The 12558-nt window shown below is 55.1% G+C and overlaps 1 protein-coding gene across 4 annotated transcripts in view; it reads right to left on the minus strand.

The window, feature by feature from the left end:
- The window catches only part of KIFC3 (kinesin family member C3), a 35557-nt gene that overhangs the window by 22448 nt on the left and 551 nt on the right, over window positions 1-12558 (minus strand). For 2 of the 4 annotated variants that reach the window (XM_060083251.1, XM_060083253.1), the window contains exons 2-4: window positions 8915-9122; window positions 6246-6388; window positions 2669-2807 (exon numbers count right to left, since the gene is read on the minus strand). In XM_060083251.1, coding sequence (XP_059939234.1) covers window positions 2669-2807; window positions 6246-6388; window positions 8915-9080 — 448 coding nt within the window. In that variant the 5' untranslated portion in view covers window positions 9081-9122. The remainder of the gene's footprint in view (window positions 1-2668; window positions 2808-6245; window positions 6389-8914; window positions 9123-12558) is intronic. The other 2 variants (XM_060083252.1, XM_060083255.1) reach the window with 2 other exon arrangements.

The following is a 12558-nucleotide window of genomic DNA, read 5'->3' on the forward strand; positions in this document are numbered from 1 at the left end:
CGCTTCAGCAGGCAGCTTCTGGGGGATGGAGCTGCCTAGACCAGGACTTAGGAAAGCAGCTTCCACTGATTCTTCCCCCAAAGCCTGTGTTCTAGGTCTGATGTGCAATACCCTCTCCATGGCCAGCCTGCATGGACTTGCAGCTGAGAAAGACAGAGCTCTAGCAACAGCTGTTCTCTCCCCAGAAAACACTATCCTTGGTGGAACATGATTTTTTTAAACCCCAAACCCTCTCCAGAGTACAGATAAGAGGCGGGGCTCCCCAGCCTGCCCCCTGACTTCCACAGGGAGTGGTTACCCGCACACAGAGAGGGAGCAAGTGGACGTGTGAGTGTGCAAGGGACAGACAGACCAGGACACGGGGACAGACACAGCATGTGGGCAGGAACACAGCCAGGCGCGCCCCCAGGTGGACCCCTGCGGGATTGAGCACAGGGACCTCACAGGCACGAGGAAGGGATAAACACAGGGGTGGGTGGCGCCTCAGCCTTCCACCGTCCTGTCACCGAGAGCAGAAGAGACACAGACAGACAGATGGAAAGACAGAGACACACAGTCAAGGCCTGTGACCTGCTAATGGGGCCTGGCATGCTTGTCACAGCTTGCTTTGATGGCCCAAGAATGGCCACAGTCTCTGCAGGTGGGGAACTGGCAAGGAGGTGGGGCCGTGGGGCAGAGGAGAGGCTGGAAGGGCAGGGATCTTCAGGCAGCTCAATCCGGGTCCTGGCCGAAGCCTGAGAGGCGGGGCCAAGTGTCCAAGAGTGAGCATGAAGAGTGGCATCTGCTGGCCATGAGCCTCCACCCTACCTCAGAGCACCAGGGTGTCTGGGCTCCGCCACACTGTGTGGGCAGGACTAGGTGGCGGGGGGATCCCAGACTCTGCAAACAAAGCCACCTGCACGTGAAGTCACACATCCCAGCTTCAACCCACAGGGAGGTGACAAGTGTGCTGAGACAGCACAGAAGCCAGCAGCTTGGCCTTTGGACTGGGCTGGAGCGGGGAGCGCAGATGGAGCTGATTCCAGGCTGGGCAGGACAGCTCAGCACTGGGCCCAGGAGAGGTAGACAGTGAGAAGCCACTCTCACTCTAAAGGGAGCAGGCCACGCACACACAGACTGCCTTTTCGCTTCCTCCCAACCCCGAGGGATGGCTCCGACTCAAGGCCCTCTGGAAAGCTGGAACAGGGGCCATCACTGGCTGGCTAGGAGCCCTGGCCGTGCGGCCTGCATGGGACACAGCATGCATGTCACACACAGTTGGCCAAGCTTCTGCTATCTGTTCTAGAGACAGCGAGCTCAGACGGATGCTTCCAGGCCTGCACACGGGGCTGCCATGGGCAGCATGTGACCAGCACAGCCCTCTGCCCTCTGCAGACTGCCGTGGTGTGGCAGGAAATGCTCTTGACTCCAGGTCCAAGAGCTGGTTCTGCCACTTCAGAGACGTATGGGAGGGCCCCTCAGGGGCTTCCTTTGTAAAATGGGGACAATGGTCCTTATCCAGAGGCAACCTTGGGCAAGAGCCTGGCACCCACGAGGGATGCGCAGGTGTGAGTGAGTGTCACCCAGCAGGACATGGAATGGCCCTTCTTGCCCGGGACACTGCTCATCTCACCCTCAGAGCCCACAGCCAGGGGAGTTCACCCTGACCTGGGCACAGTGCCCGTGTGTCAAGGGAGCCAAGAGGGGCCCGGAGAGCGCTTGCTGGGCAAGAAAAGACCTAGAGGAAGCTTAGGGACAAGAGCAGAGGAGGAAGAGGTGAGATCAAAGGGGCACTTAAGGGCGGGGACTGAGGGACCTTTGCATCCTCATAGTAGGTCAGCTGTCAGTCCTTTTCAGAAGACCCTGCCTGGACATGGCTCCTCAAGGACACTCAGGTTCGGGGGTCCCATCCCCAGACCCACTGACAAGAGTCAGTCCTCCAGATTGGCTGGACGATGCCCCCCCTTCCACACCCCGACACCGGCCCCTGAATCAGTGCCGGGCCCATGGGTGAAGGCGGCTCTGGATCAACCTCAGAGAAGGGAGTGGTTCCTTCCACCTCGCAAGTTCAGACACACAAATCAAGCTCTGACAGGAGGAGGCAAATGAGAGAAAAGGCCAGCTCCTTTCCCCCTCTCCCTCTTGGCCTTCCCCTTGGGCTCCTTGAGGATGCACTTTCCCAGTAACTGCTGGGCTCTGGGTTCTTGCCGGGGAACTCCACAAAGGGGGCACACAGCCTCTTCCAGAGCCTGTCAGCCTTGCCGGAGGAGTGGACCCACCAGCTCCTCTCTCCCAGCCTCGACGCAGCAGAGCGCAGCCCTGTCCTAGAGCCTCTGGGTCCCTGATGGACCCACAGAGACAAAAGGAGGGGGTCAGGCCTCTCTCTGCAGGAGGTGGCGTCTTTGAGGCTGCCACCTTCACCCTGCTTTTGACAGGCGCTGGGGAAAAGACAAAAAGCGGGGAAATTCAACCCCAGCCCATGCCGGCCAAAGCTGCTTATCACCGGTGGCGCGGCCGCGGCCCTGGGAGGAGGGTGTCCCTGGAGTCGGGATGGGCAGGCTGCAGTCTCTGAGTTCCATGTCCAGGGGGCCACCTCCAGGGGAGGAGGACGGTGTCTGGGACAAGAGCCTCCCCTCCGACACCAGCTTTAGCCTGGGCTGTGCCGGGTCAGCGGGCAGACTTCCTTTACCTGTTTTCTCTACATTCATGGTGCCACCAGCTTCTTGGGCCTCCCGGCCCCGCCTGGGGGCCGGCGCCTGCCTCTTCAGGAGTTTCTCTTCTTTCGCCCCCTGACTCTTGCTCTCGCACCCCTTGTCCCGCAGGGCCTGCTGCCAAGACACAACCAGAATCCTCACGTGAAGGGGGGGGACTGTGGCGGGGAGGGGACCCCCCTCGAGCCTGAGGACGGTGCGCTCCCAGAGCTGGTGAGGACCTCAGACCCGGCCAGCCCATCCCTCACGGTGTGAGTGGGGACAACGAGGTCCGGAGTCTGGAAGAAAACATGCCCAGATCTCACAGCGAGAGTGGGGCAGTGCGTTCTCCTGGCCCCCATCAGCAGCCAGCCCTCTGTACCAGCAAACAAGGTTCCTGGGCACTTAGAAACCCTCAGGTGAAGCTCATTCGGCTGACCTGTGAGCCCCGAGTCACCACTGCAGTGGTCTGATTGCTTCAGGTGCACCGTCCCAACATTCACAGGCTTGTCCAGGCACACGGCAGTCTCAGGGCAATGCCCGCCGCCCCCCACCATGATGTCAGCTGCCCTCACCTTCAGATGGCACCAGCCTGGGACTGCCAAGGAGGGGGCACACGGGTCCATATGAGCAGGGAAAGGCCGTGGCCCACCCCCCGGCATGGCTATCTGGGACCGCAGGACCCTGTCTCTAGGTCAAGGAGGAACCAAGGCAAAGAAGGCTGAGGTAGAACAGACCAGTGAACTGGTGGGGAGAGGCAGAAAGAGTCTTTCACGCAGAGAAAACCACCTGCAACTCACACAGAAAGACGTCCAAGGCAAGCAGCAGAACCACATGTAAAGTGCGATTCCATTTAAGGATAATGGAAATAAAAGAGGCCTCCAAAAAAAAAATCTGGGGAAATATACACTGGTTTTCTCTGAGAGGTCGGATGATGGTGCAGGGGCTAAGAGGAGAAATATGCATCATTTAAACTTTGGGGGAAATCAAAAGAAACTTAACGGAGAGAGAGTGGGAAGAAAGGAAAGCCTTTACATTTCATTTTGAATCTTTTTGGCATTTGCATTTTTAACCTTGTAAGCATCTATGGTGTTCTGCTTTGCTATCTTTGGTAACAGAAGTTACCTGGCAAGGCAGATTACAGACACTTTTGTGCGTGTCTTTGTGCCCACCTTATTCAAAACAAAAAGACAAATGCTATGTTTAAAAAATGTTCAGAGCCTGGTGTCGGAAAGGCCTGGGTGTGAAGCCTGGCTCAGGTGAGCTGTGTGACTATGGGCAAGTTACTTACCTTCCCTGGAGTTTCCTCATTCTTAAAACAGCAACTCTACTTTCTACTTGAGAAGGGAGGGTGGTGAGCAGTCTCTCGTATTTAGGAAAATTCCCGCGACTTAATTTTGTCCCCGCCCTGTGACCAACTGCCACACCAGCACGAGCAGCCTTGTCAATGGTGGCAGCAACGGAGGCAGCTGGAAGTTTCCATTTGCCGCCCAGAGCAAAGGTTACACTATTTCTGGCCTGTTGGCCAAGCCACAGGATGGGCAGACAGGCCCCCAGGGGGTTGGGAATTTCTGCAGCCTCCAAAAGGAGTGACTCAGGTTGTAACTGCTTGAGAAGCTGGCAGGGGACCCCCTGGATCCCCTCACTGTGTCTGGGTCCCTACTTGGGCCCCACATCCGCCGCCCACCTTGAAGCCCCTATAAACAGAATGAAGCTTCAATGGCCCAGGACACAACTGTGGAAACTGGTTGCTGGTGGGAGCTTCTTAGATCCTCAGCAGACCTGCTGACCCCAGGACTCGGCGGCAACCACAACCCAACACCCCATAATCAAAATTCAAGAACAGAGCCTCCACCCAACTCAAGGCTGCTGGTTTCTGACCACCTCCCGATTTAACTACCAATGGCTCAAGTCATAAAAAATGGTTTCTTTAACATAAAAACAGTTTCTTTAACTGTCCCTGCAACATGCTTTTCTCGCAGACCTTACAGATAAAAGAAGGACCATTCGGTTCCATTTTCAGATGAACCACATAAGAAGGGCTGACAAAAACCCAGAAGCCCAAGATTGTCCCTGAAGCAACAAACAAGGGGTCCATGTTCAGACCCGGCTTGGGGCCACATGAGGGAGGACAAACACAAAGCGCACATTATTTCCCACAGCCCCTCCTGCCCTCCATCTGCATGTGTCCCTTCAAGGTGGCCCTCTCATGCACAATCTTTCTTGGGGGGAGGGGCCTTGGCAACACCCCCAGATAACTCTGGTCCTTCATCCTCTGCCACTATGTCAATGTTTGCGCATACATTTGTGATCATTTGATTACTCCTGGCCTCTCTGCTAGACTGCTGGGTCTATTTCTCTTCTTTGCTGTGTGCTGGCACCTAACACAGAGTAGGCACTTCATAAATATCTGTTAACAAATGCATCCGTTAAAAAATTGCAGAGCCTGTGCTATCCTGAAATTGCTCAAGCTATAGCTGCATGAACGCATAGGTAGTTGTTTAAGGATCTCTTTGCAATCAGAAACAATACAGAGGATCAGTTAGATAAACCCTGAAGTAGAATATTATGCAGCAGTTTAAAAGAATGAGGTAGTTCTCTATATATTGACAGGCGTGAAGAAATAACCAAGACTTACTGTTGAGGGAAAGAGCTAGTCACAGAAGAGAAGGTAAAAATAAAGAATAAAAATTGTATAAATCCAATCAAGTGGTTGTACAGGAAAGATAAATAAACACCAGAGTCTTAACAGTGGATTTCTCAAAGATACAGGATGACAGGAGACATTCAATTTCTAGATATTATATTCTTGCCACGTGTGAATTCTTTACACCATGTGTTATAAAGCTCATCATGTTCACACATGCTGTGTGACCAGTAGCAAGTTACTTAACCTCTCTGAGCCTCCCTTACTTCATCCATAAAACTCACATAAAACAGTAACTCTGTCTTGGACTGATGTGAGACATACGATACACGCCACAAAGCCTGGTACAAAGTCAGTGTTCAAGGAAGAGTAGCTATTATTATTGCTATCATGATGTATTAATTCTACAACCAAATACTACACATATATATGTAAAGTTTGTCTTTTGAAAGTCACAATGATAACTGACTTGCAGTGATAACTGCAAGAGAAAAGAACCCAAGTTTTGGCAAAGTCCTCTGTCTAGCTTTAGGTTCTCACTTTAAACGAGGAAAGGTAAATAAGTATTGCCCCATGGACTCATATGCCCCAGTGGGAATAAACAGCTCCCCTAAAAACCTGCCCATCTTCCTAATAGCTCCTCACTGAAGACCCCACAGTTCCCACTTTAACACTTCAGCCAGAGCATGGCTGAAAAGCTGCTGTCATCTCCTGTGAGATGTCCCCCAAGCTAACCTAATAAGCAAATTGCCCCATTCAGGCAGGCTCAGGGTGGATGTGCCATGAGGAGCTTGGCAAGAGGCAGAAGGCAGGCCCCCAGCTCTCCCTCCCTGCTTCCCTCCCCGGAGAAGGAAGCTGCTGGAGCTCAGAGGGCCACGGCACACTGGCCCAGCTCGAGCCCTGGCATTTCTGACCACCCCAGGGCTCACCTGCAGGGTCAGGTAGAGCCTGTGAGGGCTCCCGGGGCTCGCCCAGTCCACGCTGAGGGCTCGGCACTGAGCCAGGGCCGGGCGAGCTGCACTTCGGGTGCTGGAGTCCTCGTCGCCGCCAGCCGGGCTGTCTCTTCCACGCCCTGTCCCAGGACAGAGGAGACAGGTGAGATGCTTGACGCTGGCTGGAGACTGCTGGCCGGGGACCACTGGCCAGGGCCGTGGCTGAGCTCCCCTTTCACACACTGCAGGCAGCCCAGGTGCTGCCAGCAGGAACTCACACGCCCTCACATGCCTGCCCTACACAGAGGGAAGGCCTGGCACTCTGCAGGGGCTGTGCTCCTTCCTAACCACAAGCCGTCCTGGGATCCTCTGCAGGAAGTCGCCCAAGACCCCGCGGGAGGTGGCGGGCTCCCCTCCCTCCACGGTGGCGTTAGGGTTGGCACCTGCCCACGAACACCCTCTACAGACAGCAGCAGAAGGAAGCTGATGCCACCCTGGCTGCGCTAATCTTCACAGGAGGTGCACCCTGGGGCCGCGGCCTCATTACCGAGGCTGCCTCTAGGTGGCAATTTCTCCCCTGCCTTCATAAAGACCAACCCCACGCTGGGTGGCGTGGTCCCTGCAGCCTCCAAAAACACACTCAGGACCAGTGAAGGCACATCCTCTCGAGCCTCTGACACACCGCCTCCCTCACTGGATGGGGGGAGAGGGCTGCAGCAGCAACACCCCATTCACCCCTCCCTTGACCCACCACCACAGCCTGTGGGACCAGACGGGGCAGGAGAGGGGATTCGCCTCACAGGGCAAGCCGCAGAGCTCCCACCCTGGGGGGCAATCACATCCTGAATGCCAGCACTGGGCCAAGTGCTTTCCAGGCCTTATTGCCCTTCTTGATCCTCAGTTTCCTTGTCAATACAATGGGCATAAGGAACCAAGCTCAGTCCTGTGATGAGGATTAAACACATGTGACACATGTAAAGTGCTCACACAGAAGGTAGCCAGCAATGAAGGCCATCAGCTCCTCACAACAACCCTGAGAGGTAGGAACCGGAGACCCAGAAGGGTTAATAATGTGCCCAGGGTCACACAGAGCCAGTATTCCAGTCCCATGTGCTACCCCACCCTCTGCTTGCCTACCCTTCTCAAGGCAGCAATAAGAGGGGGGTGGGGGTAGAGGGGACCAGGGACATCCACACTGGCTGAGGCTCTACCCAGTGGCAGGCACCACGCTTAGCATTTCACACACACGATTTCACTGGACCTTTGTCTTAAATTTTAAAAGTAGATAAAAGTCTGTATGGTCATATAATCCTCATAATACTAATTTAAGAGACCAATACACACACACGTAAGACTAGAAGGAACTATATAAAATGTTTAGTGACAAGCTTATGGGTGATTCTTATTTTCCTTCTTATACTTTTCTGTGTTTTTGATTTGTTTTTGTTTTTTAGTTTTCCAAGAGAACGTTTTTGTTTTTTTTCAATTTTTGCTTTCTTTCTTTCTCTCTCTTTTTTTTTTTTTTTTTTTTACCAGAAAAGCAATACTGCTCATTCATCTTTAATCCTTTGGACAACCTTGTTGGGTAGAGACCATCTTCAGCCCCTTCCAGACAACTGGGGTTACCTGATCCAAAAGCCCAAGCTTTCCCTGGCGGCCTCCAGGGTCACCCCCAGCCTCACTGTCCCCTGCAGAGAGACTTCAGAGGGCAGCGCTCTGGCTGCCACCTATGGCACAAGTGTGATAAGAGAGAGGGAACTGGAGTTTGCTATGTGCCCTCTCTGGGCCTCAGTTTTCCCTTCTGTACATAGAGGGGGGCTTGGACCCGATGTCCTGGAGGGACCCCTCCCCCCCGTAGGTCAGGAGCAGTCAGACAGCAAACCCCTGAAGGCATCTTGTCTGAAGATCCCTCCGTCCCCACATTTACAGGACAACCTACCCAAGCCAAGGCTGGCAGATAGTCATGGGGCAGCTCCCTGGTCCTGACGATCTAGCTCCCACCGGGAATCAGAGGAGCTGCCCACTTCTTGACGCTGGAGGCACCAGGGGACATGACCCAGAAAGGAGAGCTGCTGTTGACAGCTCCCCCAGGGGCACAGCGGGGGCCCAGACTCGGGGACTCCCTCACTGCCCACCTGCTGTCGGGGCCACCTTAGATGGCACCTAAAAGGAGCGCATGGCACCCACTCCCTGCCAGGCCACGCTCCGGAGCAGCCTCCGTCCACTCCTCGCCAACCGCGGGCGAGCCCTGGCGGAATCAAGTGTCAGCTCAGCGCAGGGCACCGGGCAGCAGTTCACCTACCTTGTTTACCGGCTGCGGGCAGAAACCGGAGCGAGACCACGAGCGCTCCGCCGCCGAGGACAGGCGGATCGCAGAGCCACAGTCACCTGGCCGGGCCAGGGAGCGCGTGGCTTCTCCCCCTGCGCTACAGACTTCGTTAACGTTTAACTCGGCGTCCCCGGCTTCTCTTTACAGACGGGCGCGGGGCAGGAGCGCCCAGCGAAATTGACGCCCTGACTCCACGCCCAGCTCGCGGGCTGCCGGTACCCTGTAATTACCTGACAACTCTGACTGAGCCTAGGAACTTGCCAGAAACCCCGATCTCATCGCTGGTATCTGGAGGAAGGAAAGGAAATAAAGAGGCATTTTAAAAATGCGGACTCACCAGTTCTCAACCTCCCCGGGCCGGTGTGTGGGAAAGGGCGGGCGGCCGGGCTGGCTGGGGCGGGGCGAGCCATGCCCGGCTCGGGCTCCCCGGCCCGGCCCACTCGCCACAGGCTGCGCAGCGAGGGCGTGGCTCCCAGGTTCCACGTCCTGCGAGACGGGACCATGGCCCGGCGGGGCTCAGCAGCCTCCTGCGGGCGTCGGGCAGCCTGCGGAGAGAGCAAGAAAGCGAGATTGAAGCCCGCTAGCCGGCACCCTCCGCCCCCATCCCAAGCTGATCGGAGCCCACCATCTGGAAGGATCCGCTGAACTGGGTCACCTGTTACCCAGAGCCCCAACTCGAATGTCCCCCAAGGAGCCCCTGGGCTCACGGGCTGAAACAGAGCCTATCACCATTTCAGGGTACTAGTTAAGGAGAAGGGAGGCTCAGAACTGGGCAGGGAGCCCATCAGGTGTGTCTACAGCACAATGCGGAGACCCCACATCTCAGCCCCTCCACTCGGAGCCTGGCAGCATAAAGACAGGTCACAGCCCCACACGGAGGAAGCACCAGTCAAGAGCGTCTCCATGAATCTATTCAGAAGGGGCCTTGACTGTGGCCGTGACGTCAGGCTTACATATAGCAAATTCTCTTAAAATCAGCTCATTCGTATATTCAACTAGCCTTCACACTGTACCTACAACTGGCAGACACCGAGCTAGGATTTGAAATACAAAGATTCATTCATTCCTCATTTAATAATTATTTACCCAGTACCTGCTGTGTGCCAGGCACCTGCCAGGGGTCCTCTCTGATCAGGAGAGACATGGCCTCAAATCTCCCTGTCAGGAGGGAGGTAAACACTTCAACAAACCTCCACAATGAAAACAGGATGCAGGGAGGCACCAGGTGGCATGGAGAATGGGGGTGGGTGTGGGGAACACTGGTCTGGGTAGAAAGCCCCATGGGGCCCTTATGAACAGAGCAAATGAACAGAACACACTTCATTTACTGCACAAGTCTTTATTGAGTACCTACTGTGTGCAAAGCAGCTCTGAGGGCATTTAAGGTGACACCAAGCTGTGGTCCCAGACTCAGACAACAAGTAATGCCATTTACAGAAGAAGCCAAGTCAGCTCAGAGGGGCAATGCGGAGTTTGCTTTTGGTTTTAAAATGGAGTTGGAGGCACCCAAGGACTTCCTAATGGTGCCACCTGGGCTGTAGGCCACTTTCCTCATCCCTCACTGCACTGACCGCTCTCTACCAGGCAGTAAAGATATCTGTTTGAACAGTGTCCATCTCCCCTCACCCTCTATGGCTTCCCAGGGTGGGTCCCACAGCACCCAGCCTAGAGCGAAGCTACATCCACACCAAACACCTGGTGATGGCTTTTGGGTGAATGCCCGGAAATGAATGCACACAAAAGCTCAAACCTAAGCTTGGAAGAGAGCAGGGCTGGAGATGGAGACACAGAACCGGGAGGCTGACGGGGGTCACTGTGGCACAGGTGAGAATGCAATCACCAAAGGTGGTGCAAGATGAGAGGCAACCAAGAAGGATGGAGCTCACTCCAAGTGGGAAGAAAAGCTGGAGAAGGAAGGTCAGAGGTGGCAGGAGCACTAGGCAGGTGCAGAGTCCTCAGAGGTGACCGGAGAGTGAGTGGGAAGGAGAGGATGGTCAGTTCCCAGGGAACCATGCCACGGAGAGGTCAAACTGGAAGAAAGGTCAGTGGAGCAGGGCAGAGGGCAGATGTGGGAAGGCCCAAGGGGGATGGGGGCTAGAGGAAGCTGCTACTTCCTTCACTTTGGAGAAGCTGGCTAGGATGGGAAGGAGAGGATGTGGTATTTAGCACAGGAGAGATTTGCACATGCTGGGTCAACAGAGGGACAGGAATGACTGAAGCATCGAGACGCAAGAGAAGAGTGCAAGGATGGGTGGCCTGAACATCTGGTGACTGATGTTCGCAGAGCTGAGCCCTGGAAGAATGCCAGGCTCCTGACTAGGGAGTCATGGTCGCTGCCTTCCTGGACTAAGGAAGACAACTTGGAGGAGGAAGGAGGCTCCTGGGTGCAGTCTCCCTGGGAGGGGGCAGGACTGCTGGTCAAAGGGTGGGGTGGAGGCTAATCCAATATGTGGGCAGCTCCGCTGAGGAAATGGAGATGGAGCAGTGTGGAATGGAAGGAACCAGGAGGAAACTGATGTCCCCTTCTCCAGGCTGCTTGGCACGGAGCTGGGCCGCACAAGCAACCCTGAGGCTCAGCTGCCCAAGGGATGAGAAGGGAGTGAGACAGGCTCCACCTGCATGCCAAGCCGCTGGGAAGGTGAGATGGCGGAGGACGCTGAAGGTCGATGTCACAGTTGAGGGAGAAGACTTTTAAAGGGGATCAGCTAAGTCCGAGGGGGCAGGGAGAGAAGGAGACAATATTTCATTGGTTTCAGTAAGGGAAGTTGGGAGGCAGTCAGGAAGATATCAGAAAGAAAAAGGAAGGGTGTGTGCAAGATCCTGAAGAGGAAAAAGCAGCTGAATTTAGCAGCCTGAGGGGTGTGAAGGTCAAAAGTATCAAGGACTTTCAAACAGCCCAAGGCTGGAGACTCAAAAACATAGGTCATGGGGCGAGGTGATGGGGGCATACGAGTAGAGTGGTTATGACCGAAAGGTGGTTCAGAACCCGGCTGTGCCACTTACTAGATGTGTGACCCTGGGAGAATTACTTTGTCTCTGTGCCTCAGTATCTCCATCTGTGAAATGGGGAGAACTCTACCTTATAGGGTTGGTGTAAAGTTTAGACAATACATATATACAATGTTCAGAACAATACTGGCATATACAAAGAATACCCAAATTTTATTTTTTCAGTGACCTCTATCCAGTGGTGGGTGGATGCAGAGGGCTGGCTGCAGGAGAGCCAGCACCTGCCTCTCTGGGTTTAGGCCAGGGTGGTAGAGCTACAGCCCCCTTGCCCCAGACCAGGGATACTGCCATGATTGGGGGACACACTTGACAACTGCCCAGAGACTGCTGCCCAGGAGGCTTGGTCTCCCTGGGAGAGCGCGCAGAATGTCAAGGAGGTTGGACAGGGGCTGGACCTCCCCTCCGCACAGTCACACGTCCTGGGTTTCGCAGGTCAACCCAGATTTCAAAATCTCTGCTCCCTGGTGTCCATAAGGACAGCAGAACTCATGACCCTGCGTCCCTAAAATCCAGTCACTGCAAATACAGGGCCCCATTCTGAGACTGCATTCCTTGCAAATGACTCTCTGGCCAAGGAGAGGGTTACTTTTATCAAGGGCATGAGGAACAGCCTGGGCCAGCGTATGTGCTCACTCAGCCTCAGGCAGACAGAAAGCCAGAGAAGATGAAAGGCCAGGGGTGGCCACGACCCCAAACCTTGAGACAGATGTGTGTACTGGGGGTGGTTGGGGGGTCGGAGGTGCAAATGGTACCAATTTATATGCAGCTTCCTCTTTAAAATCTGCCAGGACCAGGCCCTTCACTGCGCCAGAGTTCTGCTCTAACTCACAACAGAGGGTTGAAGGAGGTGGCTTCTGGCTCGCCCTTCCTGCTGGGCCCGCTCCCCCCCGGCGCCCCCGGGCCCCCCCTCTGCCAACCGCCCCAGGCTACCGCTGTCAAAGGCTCAATTTCGCCCACTGCCCAGGACGGCAC

The sequence above is a fragment of the Mesoplodon densirostris genome, chromosome 19 (assembly GCF_025265405.1).
Source record: "Mesoplodon densirostris isolate mMesDen1 chromosome 19, mMesDen1 primary haplotype, whole genome shotgun sequence".
Classification (NCBI taxonomy): Eukaryota; Metazoa; Chordata; class Mammalia; order Artiodactyla; family Ziphiidae; genus Mesoplodon; species Mesoplodon densirostris.